The sequence below is a fragment of the Carassius gibelio genome, chromosome B4 (genome assembly GCF_023724105.1).
Source record: "Carassius gibelio isolate Cgi1373 ecotype wild population from Czech Republic chromosome B4, carGib1.2-hapl.c, whole genome shotgun sequence".
Taxonomy (NCBI): Eukaryota; Metazoa; Chordata; class Actinopteri; order Cypriniformes; family Cyprinidae; genus Carassius; species Carassius gibelio.
Genome location: NC_068399.1, coordinates 15,888,847 through 15,905,283, shown reverse-complemented (window position 1 = coordinate 15,905,283; position 16,437 = coordinate 15,888,847). Strand labels below are relative to the sequence as shown.

General features: G+C 37.3%; 1 protein-coding gene and 1 long non-coding RNA gene across 2 annotated transcripts in view; one reads left to right on the top strand and one right to left on the bottom strand.

Annotated features, from left to right (window-relative positions):
* The window catches only part of LOC127956930 (staphylococcal nuclease domain-containing protein 1), a 152,018-nt gene extending 147,211 nt beyond the window's left edge, over nucleotides 1-4,807 (bottom strand). The window contains exons 1-2 of the mRNA XM_052555244.1: nucleotides 4,413-4,807; nucleotides 1,478-1,627 (exon numbers count right to left, since the gene is read on the bottom strand). Of these exons, the coding sequence (XP_052411204.1) occupies nucleotides 1,478-1,627; nucleotides 4,413-4,490 (228 nt within the window). The 5' untranslated portion in view covers nucleotides 4,491-4,807. The remainder of the gene's footprint in view (nucleotides 1-1,477; nucleotides 1,628-4,412) is intronic.
* A 4,662-nt stretch (nucleotides 4,808-9,469) lies between these two features.
* LOC127956298 (uncharacterized) lies at nucleotides 9,470-10,317 on the top strand. Its single transcript, XR_008153526.1, has 3 exons — nucleotides 9,470-9,739; nucleotides 9,839-10,050; nucleotides 10,121-10,317. It is a non-coding gene; the product is annotated as an uncharacterized LOC127956298 (long non-coding RNA).
* Nucleotides 10,318-16,437: the final 6,120 nt, after the last annotated feature.

Genomic DNA, 16,437 nt, shown 5'->3' with positions numbered 1-16,437 from the left:
AAAAAAAACATGAACCAAAATTTTTTTTACAGCTTTTATTAATATTTGTTCATGTTAGTTCACAGTATATTAAATGTTAACAGATACAACCTTACATTTTAATAATGTATCAGTAAGTTTTGAACAATATTGACTATGAATAATGAAATGCTTTATAAATATTGTTCATGTTAATGAATATAGTTAATTCATGTTAACAAAAGAAACCATATATGCACCACAAAACTGATATTAACTGTTTGACTAAAGTTATTAGATCCAAAAATAGGTTATCGTTAGGTTATAGGTTAATAGGTAATTAATATGTTTGACAGAAATACAAAACACACACACTGGCCTGAGATGGATTTTTTTTTTTAGTTTGACATGCACATACTTATTCCAAATTTTTGGTTTGGTAAGACATTTAAAAAATATTTTAGGTCTCTTACGCTCACAAAGGCAACATTTATTTGAAGAAAAACGCAGTAAAAAGTAATATTGCAACCCTACATGCACAAAATGGTAGAAGGCGGCCAGCAGTAGATGGCTAGTTTCATTTTTTTGTTTACTAACCAGACTAGATCAGGTCTGATGAGTTGCTGGGAATGAATATTAATAACGCTTTCTTCTCTCACTTATCTGCTAAAATCAAATGTGGATGGCAATAGGCGTTTGCATATTCGTTTCACCCATTACTGAAGGAACTGGCAGTGGCTTCTGCTTAAAGACTGAAAAACTCTCATTTGACAGGAAAATACAACAAAGAACACCATTTACATGTTGCATGTAAATTCTGGCATGCAAGACTCCCTCTCTCTCTTTGTGTGTGTGAGAGAGAAACTGAGTGTTCCCACCCCAGCCACAGTGAGTCAGATGATACACACTAGAGTGCATCTAATACACTGCACATTCATTGATATCAAGGAGAACAGTGTGCTGTGCAATAACTAACGACAGACATTTAGTCACCTAGCATTAAAATTATTGCACTTGCAACTGATTATGCAAAATTGACTTCTATACTCTGTGTCCTGTTTGTGTCCCACAGCCCTCTCACAGCTGATGAAACATTCATCTTTTTGGAAAAACAATTAAACTTGACTTAGAAACTACATTTCTATTGCTTTCCATGTTTAAGGACTTTGTATTATTTCTGTTTTAATGCACTTTTAAAGTTTGAACACATTAAAAGCATAATTTACAAATTGTGAACACACCATGTATATACTGTGCAAATATTTATTTTTATAAGAGAAACAGTGGCCTCCACTTCCATTTTATATCAATTTCCCAAGAAACTGTGATTTTAATTTATTTGCATTATTATTTATTTAGTTTTGTTTTTGGTGTTCTTTAACTCGGTGGATGGAACTGCTGCTTTATTTGCAATAAAATAGTATTATAATTATTATGTTTATTATGACGAACGTCTTAAAGAAAAAAGAAAGTAATTTAAGGGCCAGAGAGAGCAGCTCCATGCAGGGTTGTGGTTTACCTCATCTGGTGTGTCCTTGGTGTCTGGTTGACCCTGAATTGCGCGACGGGCGAGAGCTCCGGCTCGGATGTTACTCAGGTTGATCTGTCGTTCTGGAGGGGGCCCTCCTCGCGGCTGACCCCTAACGATGACAGCACAACCAGACAAGACCTGCAAGGGAAAACAAATCAATGTGAGTGCTTAATGTTTCATAAATAGTTTATTATTCCAGTCAGGTCAATGATGATGAGCGTTGTAATTGTACTGGCATAGGCATGCATGATGCAAACAATCAATCTGCAAGTCAAACACTGAATGTCTGAGCGATCTGATCGAGGCCATAATTCCTTTAAGACCTGCTTGTTTGTGTTTGGTCAATAGTTAAACAACTATTACACCCACTAACCAAAGATAACATCAGTCAAACAATCACTACTGTGTTAATCTCAGCTTGAGGCCTCAGCTTTAGCAGCCCTAAACAAATGCAACTTAAAACACTCAGGGGAGACCTTGCCCCTCTGAGATCAATGAATGTGTGTATTCACATTACCATTTGAACCAGTGCTTGCTCTCTGAGATGTTTTACAGAACTAATGTTTACAGGTCTCATCATGTTTTTTGCCTGAAACAGCTTTTACAGATATCTAGGAGTGGCTTATCCAATCAAAATGTCAGATCAGACTCCTGAGACACATCAGCACCATTACGAAATGATTACATTAACTGACTGAATGATGACTTTGATTCTGGGGCCATTTTAGCCTAATTTAAGAATACATTTCTGCTTCAGTCCTGTTTGAAAATATTTTTATTCAAACGCAAAGCCACATGTCACAAACATTAATTGCTGTCAGTGTTATGATGATCATGTTAAAACTTCACCTAAACGTATTAAATATCTAATAAAACAAGAAAGTGGAAGCCAAACAGGGAAGAGTTAATGCTTTCCTTTAGAAAGGGCTTGAAAGCAGAAGGCCTGCCTAATTACTGACTGTATGGAAGAATATACGGACCTCCGTCACCACAGTCTGGGGCGGAAAATATCCATGAATTTCCCAAATCCACCATGCTTTGATTCAACAAGGAGTTGAGCAAGACTGGGAAGTACTCTGCTCATTTTAAACAGTGAAATGGCACGTTTAAGCAAAATCGAAGCTTTATGAGAGAGGCCACGCCATTTCGTTTACAATAACTTACAATGGGAACCATTTCAACCAGATATTATAGTGTCAGATATTCATTTTAATTAGGGGGATGTACAGCCCCGTGTAACTGATAATACTGAATGAATCAATTATCTGGAATTCTTAATCATGGGTTCGATCTATGAAATCAATATAAAAATCGTCAAATACAAAAAGTATTTTCTACAAACTAGCGAAAAGAGGTTTTTCCTATTAGGTTTAGTTTCTTTTATTGTTTTGGCTAAAAATAAGCTAGCATGTTTTTAATGTAATAACACTGATTGCATTTTGGCGTCAACTATGGCTACCCGGACACTGTAATTGACGTCAGAGACAATTTATGGTGTAGTATAACAATAACCGATTAAATTGTTACAATAATTATAAAACTTAATATTACTCATAAATGAGTTTAATAACGCCTGTCCCCGAGTGTTTTTTTTCTCCATGTAAGTTAGCGTTTACGTCCAGAGTCTCTCGCGTTACTGTCCCGAGTTTCTCCATTTACAGTTGACTAAAGACCTACGTGTCAGTTTGTCATATCTGCTCCCCCTTCACTCACCAGAGCAGACAAAGTAAACAGTCCAAAACTGCGACGCCTTGGCTAGTAAGGGGGCCTGAGGAAGCTGACCACTCATTACTGAGTCTTACAGTAACACACAGAAACACTGTAAAGCGCGAGCGCCTGCATAAAACTGCGCTCGAGCGGTTCCTCAAGTGCACACACGAGACCTCACACGTCAGACTAGCAGAACAAACCTGAACTTTGAACTTCAGTAAAAAAAAAAAAAAAAATGTAGTAGCACACCATTCATGTGGGTCGGTCATTCCAGATTATGACTTTGACAGGCTGCGCTTGAGTGAGTGAGCAGGTGTTTATGAAAGACAGTTATTCATTCACTGCAGGCACCCATATTTTCTTCAACTTTATTCAGTGCACTCAAACCCTGACAAAGGAACCGAGAACATGAATGTGTAAAAATTACTTTTGACCACAAGAAATTAAGTCTCTCACAAATACTTGCATATTGAGAAATCAAGCTTAGCAGAATTAAAAAAAGACCTATTTTTTCATTTGTAAAAACACTTCCCGAAGCTCTAAACGAATCGATTAAGCAAGTGAATGATTCAATAAGCGCTATCATAATAACGCACAAAACATTCACGAGCCGCCACCTACTGGCGTGAAGACTGTAACCGGACTATCAGAGAATGAATCTTTTGGTGAACCGACTCAAAAGATTCGAGTTACTAGACTGAATTGATGTCTTGGCGTTAGCCCTCCATTAAACCGGGATTCAGCCCACAAATCTGCGGTTTACCCTAGCTTTTTAGATTAAATCAGTGTAGAACAAACTCTAGAACTGTTAACGAAGCTCAGTGTTAAACCAACTATCAGAGTTTGTTTAGAAATATGAGCCTCTTTACAAATATTTTTAAAAATATTTAGACTCCGCGACTGGTATATAACAATGTTTGGCATCCTTTACAACAGCAAAAGAAAGACGTCAAAAGTTGAAGGAAACTTTGAATATAATGCTGCATAGCTGGCCATCTGGATCCCAGCTGAAGAGCGCTCAACTTCTCTCAATCTCTGCTGCTCTTGGGAACCACTGAAAGACTCGTCAAAAAGTCTAAAGAACTGAAGCAGAAGCAATCAGCTGCATGATGCGTGCCTGACATAAAACATCTGAACTTTTGAAGTCTTCGCCGTCACTTCTTCCCCCGTGAGCACCCCCAGACCAACACTTGTGTCCCGTGTGCTCTCCTACCGTCTTCACTATTCCCCTCTGCAGCTGTGGAGCTGAAGCTGGGGTGGACTGAACTTGTGCCGCTGCTGCAGATGCCATGTCCGCTGGACTGAGTGAGTACTCCGTTAGGGAGGGAAGAGAAAGAGGTAAAGGAACCGGGAGAATCCTACGAGACGCCTCTACTGCGAGCCGAGGAAGGGAAGAGAGACCGAGCACGACTGATCACGCTTTTGCTTAACCGGAAGCACAGCGTGAGGATGTACACGTCGAAATGTAGCACTTCCTCGGTCACCGCGTCACACTCGTGCGCTGAATGGGGCGATCTGCTTGTGACGCTAGAAGGCGAGTGATGACATCCGGTGAGAGGGGAGGTGCGACACGTCAGCACAGATTTGAAAAAAGTTTGTGCACGTATACAACACACCCCCTTAAATGTCTAAGGTTTTTAATTCATCTGGGTTCTTTTTCTAACTGGGCCACTGTTTCATTCATGCTTACATTCTTTAGAGGCTATAATTGGGCGCGTATGACTTTGAATGAGCATATGTTCACTGAAGATATAGCCTACAGATATAGGTTTATTACTGGACATGTAAATATGGAGGCCCAAAACCTGCAGAAAGAAAGAAAGAAAAAAGAAATTTTAATTTTAATTAAATTTATCCCTGAATTTATTTTATTATTTTTCCCTTCATTTATTATTTTCTATATTTCTTTTTAACTTTATTATTTAAAAAGAAAAAAAAAACAAATATGTATGTATATATATATATATAAATATATATATATATATATATATATATATATATATATATATATATATATATATATATATACATATATACATATGTTTTATTTATTTTTATATATATGAATCATCTATCTATCTTTCTGTCCATCTGTCTATACTATTCTGCATTCAACATGAAAATGAGACAGACATAACTCCAATGTATGGCCTTTGTGCCTGTATGAAAGTAATTTTTCACAATTCATTTCGTTATTCATTTTAAAAATCACATGACTCTATTAACAATTTAAGTGCCTTGAAAAGAAAACTTTTTATTATCAAACCGTATGGCATTTCAAAAGACAACAATAGGCCTTATATAAGATTTGCTCATTTAATTCGGGTCTCTCGCATAATTAATACTTCGGTGGGTTTCACCATTATGCATGCTTCATGACTGACATTCATGATTCGACATTAATGAAAAGACTCATGCTGTAGTATGAATGAAATAAGAGTTCGATCTATCTATGGAACACTTTTAATGATGTTGCTGAGGTGCTCACTGACCACTGGATGACGCCATTTGACAAATTACCTTTTTATTGATGTCTAACTCAATATTCCGCATCTTTATGCTTATAGGTGTATTTCAAAAATTTGAATATCATGGAAAAGTTCTTTATTTTTTGTAATTTAATTTAAAATTTATATTCTACATTCAATGCACACAAACTGAAATATTTGTATAATAGTTTTTTTGTTTTAATTCTGTTGGTTATGACTTACAACTTAGGAAAAATTAAAATTCAGTATCTCAAAAAATGTGAATATTTTCTCAAAGATCAATCAAAAAAAAAAAAAAAGATTGAAAGAAAAAAGATCTACAAAGCAGAAATGTTCAAGATCTCCAAAGCAGGTTTAATTATGCACTCAATAATTGGTTGGGGCTCCTTTTGCACAAATTACTGCTTCAGTGCGCTGTGGGAAGTGATCAGTCTTGATAGCGGCCTTCAGCTCCTCTGTATTGTTTGTCGGATGTTACTTATCTTCCTCTTCACAATAACCCATAGATTCTCTGTGAGGTTCAGGTCAGATGGGTTGGCTGGCCAATCAAGCACAGTAATATCATGGTCAGCAAACCACTTTGGAGTGGTTTTGGTGCTAAAGTCCTGCTGCAAAATGAAATCAGCATCTCCATAAAGCTTGTCAGCAGATAGAAACATAAAGTCCAAAATATCCTGGTAGATGGCTGCATTGACTTTGGACTTGATAAAACACAATGGACAGAAGTGCACTTTCTCACTTGTAAGAGACCCATGAACTTTGTTGCAAACATGTGAGAACTAAAAAGTCAACAAAACGTTTTTCGTGTTCTCTTAATTCAAAGCTGAGTACCAGTATTTGAATGGCTATTTGAATAGTGCGTAACACGTGTGCGCGTTTGGAGAGCTCCAGGTGCACATTTACGCAGGCCCAATATCAGAGTTTAAGTGCTATCATTCATAGCACTACATGGAAAGATTCATAATTTAGGTTGCCTTCTTGATTTCTGAGATCCATGAATATATCAAGATCGTTTTGATTTAAAGGTTCAAGCTGTAAACATTCCCTAAGTTCCAGAAAAATTTGGATAGGATTCCATCATTTGTTATCAAATTTAGAAGCATTAACTCGTCCTAATTAATTTCGTTTAAAAATGATCAAAAATAACTTAAAGAATTTTGAAGTAATACATTTATGTTATTTATCTTTTAATCTCGTTGGCAAGGAGATGTTGTTTTTCAAACCGGTCGTCGCGTTTATATGCCGACCGTCCAGTTCTGCAGTTATTATTATGCTGTAAGGGGTGGTTAATATGTAATTGACCCCATATGGCATTTTCAAATCCAACCTTATTTCCACAATCTTCGATTTATGTAGATGCACCTAATGATGCCCAATTAGTCATTGGGCAGGACTAAAGATGAGGCTTGTGTGGAAATCTCTCTCGCTAATATTTGCACTCCAAATATTTCCTTTGAAACGTTTACAACACATTTTATATCCTAGCCAGACAAGGGGCATCTGGGAGCGTTTTCAATTCACTATTTTTATTAATATAACCACAATTGGTTCACATTTGCCCGTTTGACTCTGTTTGCTCATGCTTGAAAGAAATTGTAATAAAAGGGGCACCATGATGGATTTATGATTTATCAAAAGCACTTAACCATATGGCATCCGTCTTTGATTAACATGTATAGTCTAGCCTACAGTCGTCGCGCGGAAGGATGAAAGATGCGCCAGTCACGTGACCACCGGAGAGCCTCAATCTCCAGTAGTTTGAGAATCAAAGAAGTAAAATAGGACTTGTAGGCTCATAAACGAGCTTAACATTTCAGAATGATCCTTTGGGAGCTGATTACATTCATATGTGGGCGCCCCCTCGTTTCACTCGCTCATTCTGAACATCATGGGACCTGTTCAGCGCTGGGTGGTGCTGAAATCACACACTCCACACTTGCTGCTCTGTTCGTTCAGCAAAGGCGATGAAACCCATCAAGCATTTATGATGCAAAGGCGGTCTAGCTAACTAAACATAAGTCCTCAAGTGGCAAAAAGTCTACTACTTTGTACCTACACTAAATGTTTGTCCGCATAGCCTTTATGCGCATGCATGGAACCTGTAAGTCTAGGAAACCATCTCTCATATTGATGCAAACTGAGTGAATTATTCAGTGACAATAGCGGGCGACTGTTTTAATTCTTGAGATATTCTAAATATATACTGCATTAAATTAAGTGCAAAGGTAGGCCTACTTTGAGTTCCGTCCTGTGCGTCATTGGACATATCAGTTAGGCCCAAAACATTTTTCAAGCTAATAACGGACTTTAATATGAAATGGAGAGCGCAAGAAATTCATAGGACTAGATGTTATGGTTATTCCTCATTTTAACGCGATTTCTGATGCTGTGGTCAGTTTAGTGAAATTTTGCGGGCCACAAAGGTCAGTAGTTGACGCAGGAAACTCCACTATGCAACAAAAAAAGCTGCATACCAAACTTTACTAACAAAATGTTTTATGTTGACTTTACTTAATTTTGTTTACACAAAATAATTTGATCTAAATCCAGATATATTTTTAAAGTTGAGTGTACTTATATTTTATGAGTTAAGTGTTCAAATTAATTATAATCATAATTTTATCTAAACTATTTTGAGTAGAATTTACTCAAATTAATTATTTGCAACCAGATCAATTTAATCATTTAATTTCTACTTACTTCAATTTGAATCCAATAGTTTTTTAATCTCTTATTGTATCTTTCATTAATATTCAGACAAATAAAGCAAACCCAATATTTTCAACTCTAACTTTATTTTTCTGATCCAAGAGATAGATGTTTGCTTTCCCAAACAAGAGTGCCAGTAATGTAACTTAGTAGTCACCATTTCAGAGACCTCAATACATGGTACACCATACACAATAACAGTAACAATCAGTTAATAGTGTTTGAGTATGAATGGGTCATTTTGAGTAGAAAATTAACTCCAGGTGTCACAAAAAAGTATGTTACTAAACCTCACATCAAAAGCAACCATAAAACTGTGTAAATACAACTTGAAAACAGTGAAAAATGTAAAATTTTTCATTATTCATGCCCCAGTGCATGATGGGAAATACACTGAAAAAAAATATTCATTGAATTTACTAAAGATTGTTATGGTAAGTGGTTGTAATCGATTTATTTTAGCTATATTTAAATAAACTAATTTAGTTGATTAACTTTCAGCAAAATTTGTTTATTTAAATGTAGCTAAAATAAACTGATTGCAACTAAAACAATTTTAGTAAATTCAATTAATCTTTTTATTTTCAGTGTATGGGATCATAACTTTGATATTTACTTAAGGAATCCTTGTAAACATAACAAACTGTTCCAAGGGAAATATACTTGGCATCAGAATTAGGGTCCAAAAAAATTCTTATATATTAATTTGGTTATTACAAACACATAGCTTTTCACTTTAACTGATGGAATGAAGATTATTGTGAGGATTTTATCAGCTGTTTTGACTCTCATTCTCACAGCACCCATTCACTGCAGAAGATCTGCTAGTGAGTAAGTGATGTAATGCTAAAAAAAACGAGAAACAAACTCATCTACATGTTGGTGAGGGTTGAGTACGTTTTCTGCGAATTAGTCCAGCCTACAAAAAAGTATTGAACATTTCCAGTATGATTGATCATGAAAAATGTATGACTCTTGAATCAATGTCATCGGGTGTCTTCAATAAACCAGATTCTTAAGAAGATTTATCTAGATGTGGACATGATGAGCAGTGCATATCCAAATGTAAAACACAGTTGCACAGGTAATCTGTTTTGATGCTAGAATGAATACAGGTTGAATGTTAAATGTCCTATTCATCCTACTTGAAGGCCTTGAAACAAATTTTTTCTACTAACCTTCCCAATTTGACTTCCTGTCACCCTAGAGGAACAAGTGTATGAGCAGAGGGGTTTAACAACAGCTCAGACAAATCAGCAACAAATGAAAACAAACCGGAGAGGCATCTCTAATCGCAGCAGAACAGCTTTCACTTTATATCAGAGGGAGAGGTTAGAGAAAGGTGATCATTTCAATCTCTCACTGTCTGCTCAGAATAATCTGTGTGCTGTTACGGTGAGACACATTATAACATCTCCTATTCTGATTCCTGGACATTTAGAGTTCATCCATGGACTTTATCCAGAGCTTCTGACCAGAGAAAAGCTGTCTGAGGAGACAAACCTTCCACAAAACACTGTAAAGGCAATTCAGATTTAAAACATGAGCTAACAAATGCTTTTGTTCCCTTCCATCTGAAGGTTTGGTTCTCCAGTCGTAGACAGAGGGTGAGGAGGGAACAAAATGAAGAACCAAATGAGTGTGTATCACTGAGTAAGTGTTGATATCTCATTTTCATTGTAGAATTACATAGTCTGCATTATAAACGGTGTCTCCTTCTCAGGTGTAACTAGGCTAGGGTTTCTGGGAAGTAGGAGTACTTTGATTTAGTTGTCAGCAACATCTGCCAGTTCATTTGACGGTTACTTGGCTCATCACACAAAATCTGCTTTTCCATTGGCCCATCATCACAGAGACAGAAACACTTTAGCATTGGCTCATTTGAACTCAAATGCTGCTTCAACATGTCCACTGGATCTCAGAGAGTTGTTTGCCATACCATCATGAGGAATCAGCTCACCCACTGGTTCCCTTTGTCACAGATGAAAGGAAGCATTGATGTTGTGGACGGTAGAGGGCAGTAAAGGATTGAAATAGGCACGTGTGGAATGATGTTTTTTTTTTCTTTTTTTTGGGGGGGGGGGTTAATTGTTAAGCCTATTAAAAACAAATTGTGTATTTAATAGTTTGACTGTATGACATAAGTGAAAGAAATGAGGAAATGTTTTAAAAATTAAATGGACTTGAAGCTTAAAGACTGTCTAACTACATTCAAATAAAAGATGATTTTTTCAAATCAATGAATACAGATAATAAAGAGCTAAGAAAAAAAATAAACCTACATTGATAAACATCTTAATTTTTAATTAGACTTTTTTCACTTTGTGTCTGATAAAACAATTTAATAACCTTAATTCTTAATGTTCTTTTTTATTTTATAATATTGAATAATAATTGAATTTTTTAACCCATTTTTATAACCAAATATTTAAGGATGTTTAGATATTTGAACTAGAAAAGACACACATTTTGAGGAAGATATTTCTTTTTTGCAATGCGATGACTTTATGAATTCAAGAATTTGGGCTCAGATTTAAGAATTTTTAGATTAAACATTTTTAAGACCTGCATTTTTATGATTTACTGTATGTAGCATAATGTTGTTTTTATAAGAATAACTTTTTTTATAACTGTTTTTTTTTTTTTTTCATAAATGTTATGCTCCTTTAACTCAAATTTTTAAATTCAGGTAAAAATCATTTGAAGTTTTAATATATATATATATATATATATATATATATATATATATATATTAGTGGTGGGCCGTTATCGCCGTTAACGTGCTGCATTAACGTGAGACTCTCATCGGGCGATAAAAAAAGTATCGTCGTTAATCTATTCTCAAAGTTGGGTTGGGAGCTGGGTCTATAGAGGGTTTTCACCGACGTCACGTTCTGGGCGGTAACCCGGATGCGCGGCCATTGTGGAGGTACTCGGTGTAAAAAACTGAACGGAGTGCAATGGAGTATAGTGCGCTTTGGATACTCTAAGTGAATGTAGCCATGTCTAAACAACCGAAAAAAGTTCAACAAAACGTGCCCAAGATGCAAAGGCATGTAGGGAAGGACTTGGACCACAAGAAAAGGCGCGATATTTCGAGAAATTACGATTTATTGGCGGTGCAGATCCCTACGAGTTAGCTCCCTCTTCTTGGATCCGTGACGACCCGGTGATTCTTCCTTCATATTCATATTCTTCCTTGCATATCCCGATATAGTCAACTACCTGGTTTTCTTGCCGAGCACATACAGAGCGGAAGACCTTAAATCCTACAAGGGTTTGGAGGCTTATTACCAGATGGTGTGTGGATGGGTGAGGGAGACGCAGTACCAAGTTATTAACGACCGTTGTATTGTAAAGGCCAAAGTTAGTAATGCAATAACGTCTTTAATCAACCTATACTTAACTGTATGAAATCATTGCAATACTCAAGGTTTAGCCAAGTGACTCTCAATCATGTTTTTTTTTTCATTTCCAAAGACTCCCAGTTTGCTATCTACACTGTACACTGAGTTAGTTTCATAGTATTTTATTCTATCATATAAATGCATATGTACAATCTGACACCCCAAAAAAACCACACACTATTATTCTCGAGCTGTCTTATTAGTACAACCTGAAACACGGCAATAATTAACCATTTTCCTTGACGACGTTCGGGATATACTTCAGTGCCAGTGCTTTGTTGTGATGCGGAGTGCCTCCAACATGGCCGACTTCCGCCGTGAAAACCCTCTATACTAAGCAAGCTATGACGACTTTCACCTTGATATTTTATATAACCGACTGACTGAGACCAGCCTAAAAAGATGCTCAGGACAGTTGAGAGGCCACTGCTACACATCGTCACGAAAGCTAATCTTTTTCAAGACTGACACGGAAAAGCTGAACAGAGTAGCGCGTGCCTCAGGGTGCGCACGAGAGAGAGCCGCGTATCACGGACAGCGACACTGAACTGAGCTCTCTTCGGCGAAGTTCTCCTCGAAGTCCCTCCTGCACCTGAACGAACAAATACAAATCGCAGTTTTCAACAAACAAAAAGATGTGAAAGAGCCAAGTCAGTACTGCGGTGTTCTGGTGTTCAGGGCTCACGCAGAGAAAGGCATCTCAAAACACTTGAACATTGAATCTGCTTCGTTTTTGCTCTTTTTCCGACAAATACTGTACATAAAAATATGTCAAAATATCCACCTTGGAAATTATGCTTGAAAAAAATGTCAGTTATTTCTTAAGTGAAAGTAAACAGAGTTGAGGAAAAAAATGGGATGTGTATTATATTGGATGCGTTCATCGTCTCTTAAAGGGACCGCACCTAATGTAGCTACTGGCTGCTGTAATGTTAATCCAATAAAATGAAAATCACTCACTGCTCTTGACTACTTTGTAGTTTTAACAGTAAAACCAAAACTTATTCATACACCATATATATATATATATATATATATATATATATATATATATATATATATATATATATATATATATATATATATATATATATATATATATCAAAACTGTAATAATGTGAGAAATGTTGATGGTGTCTGAATAAATGTAGGTTTGATTGTATATTTCATTTTTACATTGAAGACTATCCAGGGCTATTTTACATTTAATTATTTGGTTTCTGTACCTTGACACCAAAATTAGATTAATTTCAAGATCACAGTGAGATTAATCTAGATTAAAAAAATTAATCTATGCCCACCTCTTATATATATATATATAGTTTTAATATTATTATGCTTCTAAAGTGAATCTATCTTGTTTCAATGTTTTATAGATATCATACACAAAGGTACAAAAGCTGTCACTGCGGCTGTACCTTTTCAAAAAGTACACCTCTGTAGCTTAAGCATCTATATTGGTACCTTAAAGGTACACAGTATCTAAGTGTACCAATATGGAACAGGAACTCAAAATAGGAACGAGAGGAAACTGGGTGACGGAAAGTAAGGACTCCATGAAAACAAACAGAAACAGACCGGTTAATAAAGGCAGGGTAATGACTATCAAGTGAAGACACCTGAGTGCAATTAACAGGAGTGCAATTACTGTGATGAAGGGACAAGGCTTTGTGGGAATTGTAGTGCCTGCAGTGAAGTGCCTATGGGGAAGTGAGACCACTAGTGGAGACCCAAGGAAGCAGAGACCAGACACTGGACAAGTGTTCATATTAGTACCTAAAAGGTACAAAAGTGTACCTTTGGCAAAGGTACCACTACCACCCCACAGAGACTGTGACATTACCCCCTCCTCCATGGAGCAGCTACCAGATGCTCCACCCGAACAGACCAAGGAACACAGAGAACAGGAGGGAGGTGAATCGGCGGAGGACCAGGGGGAGGGACGGAGGGCCAGGTAATATAGGGAAACGGAGACAAGGAGTGCAAAAAAAAACAAAAAAAAAACAAGGAGACCAGGTGGGAGGAGGACCAGGGGGAGGGACAGAGCGCCAGGTAATGGAGGGTAAATGAGACAGGAAGTGCCAAAAAAACAAGGAGACCAGGAGGGAGGTGGACCGGTGGATGACAAGGGGGAGGGACGGAGGGCCAGGTAATAGAGGGGGTAACAGAGACAGGAAGTGCCAAAAAACGAAAACAAAACAACAACAAGGAGACCAGGAGGGAGGTGGACCAGCGGATGATCAGGGGGAGGGACGGAGGGCCAGGTCCATAGAGTCAAACAGAGAGAAAACAAAAAAAAAACTAAAACAAAACAACAACAAGGCACAAGTCCCGGAGAGAACAGAAAGTTCAGTGGCCCAAGGCCGAACCGACAGGGCAGGAATCCAGGGTGGAGCAAGGTGGAATTGGAGCCATGTGGTCAAGACAGAAGCCCACCAGGGCGGCGTAGAAAACCACCACAACCGTGCGGTCGGGACAGAAGCCAACCAGGGCGGCACGGAAGACCACCTCATTGGGATTGATGATACAGGAGAGCAAGTCTGGTTAGGCAAGTCTGAAACAGAGAACATGAACAGGTTAAGGGTGGCCTCCGTGGCCACGAGAGGATCAGTTGAGCGCTCAGAGAGTTTGGCAGAGACGTGATGAGGCTCTGGAAGTTCCGCAGAGATGAGGAGAGGCTCTGGTAGTTCAGTCTAGACAAGGAGAGGCTCTGGTAGTTCGGTAGAGACGTGGAGAGACTCTGGTAGTTCCGCAGAGACGTGGAGAGACTCTTACTGCAATAAAGGGACAAGGCTTTGTGGGAATTGTAGTACCTGCGGTGAAGTGCCTATGGGGAAGTGAGACCACTAGTGGAGACCCAGGGAAACAGAGACCAGGCACCATGACAAGTGTACATATTAATACTTAAAAGGTAAAAAAGTGGCAAAGGTACCACTACCACCCCAGTGACGGCTTTTGTACTTTTTTTGTGTAGCTGAAAAATGCTCATTAAACTTTTTCAGTGTAGAAATATAGGGCCCCTTGATTCCACATTTAGCAGCAAAATCAATTCAGCTTACAAAGTGAGGAAATAGGGGTTTTACAGAAAAGGACAAAACAAAAATAAAAATCCTAGTGGACTGTTGCGGTACTTGTGCCAAGACCCCTGCTATTCAGATTTCTTTGGCAGTCTCGGCATTTGGCACTAGTATCCACACTGACTTACATAATGTCTTATATATGAAATACTTAGTACTTTAGCGCACACTATTTCTCTCTCTCTGTCTCAGACCACCTCTGTCAGTTCATCTGGTAAGAAATCTCTCCTGTGAGCATTGGCCTAAACTCACATACTTCTACACAGCGAATGAACAAGATCAACACTTGGACATAAACCAGAAGCACAAGCTGGGAGTCTGGACAACGCTGACAAGCATGCCGAGGTCAAACTCACGGGCTTATTTCTAATATAAATGCAATTAATCGAAAGATAGTAGTGTTTATTTTCAACATTAGAAAGATCAAACACATAAACTCTTAGGAAAATATAAGATTCCCTATGTACATGCACTAGAAAACTCTATAAAGGAAATATGCACCACTCATGAACAAGATGCTCAGAAATAAATACAAGATTGAGGAGAGTCATTATACGGGCAGTTAACAAACCACTGAAGCAGAGAAATGATTTCAAATGATTACTCTCAGAGAGAGTTTGGAGTGGTTCAAAACCTCTGTGTGTTACTGTACATCAGAATCCTACAGAAGATCAGACATCTTGTGTCTGTTCCAATGGTTTTCAACTCTTGTCCTCTGGGATTCCACAACAGCATAATTTGTTCCAGCCTTAAACTAACACATCTGATTCAACAGATTAATTGAATCAGGTGTATTAGTATAACCTCGCATGGCGACAAAAATCCATCATGGAGCTGGAGCTGAAACAGCTTATTCATGAAAGCTCGCCTGAGTTTCATCCATGATTGCTTCAACATACTGTCTGTTCCCGTTTGACTCAAATAACCGCTTTATAAATTCAGTTCGCTTTTCAGCAGTTCAAACTTTGACCTTTGACCCATGCTGATTTCAGCTCCCTGAAGGAAACAGGAAACTATTGGTTTGGGTCTGCGTGACCTTTTTTCCTCACATGTCCTTTTGTATCGGCCATAGAGAAGGTTACATTCTTCATCTATGGTTCGCCTGAACCTGCTGAAAGCAAATCGACACAGACTTGGTGGGTTGAAACATCAGATCTGAGCAAATGGAAACCATTAGGCCATGGAAAGTAACATTAGAATATTAAATTTTTTCATTTAATTGCAATGTCATTTAAGTATTATTTATATAGTATTGCTTTTGTTCATCTTTTGTAAGTCACCTTGGAGAAAAGCATCTGCTAAATGCATAAATGTACATTTATTTATATGACTTATTCCTTATTTATTAATATTATTAAATGTATTCTTTATTAACATCTGCTAAATGCATAAAATAAAAGGTATTAATATTTTGAATAATTGTTTTTAATATTTGTATAAAAAAATAAAATAAAAACATTTCAGTCATTCTGTTATGTGCTTTAATTTTTTTTTTGTTTCTATTTAGCTTTATTCTTCTATCTAATATTTATATATTTTATATAATAGTTTATATA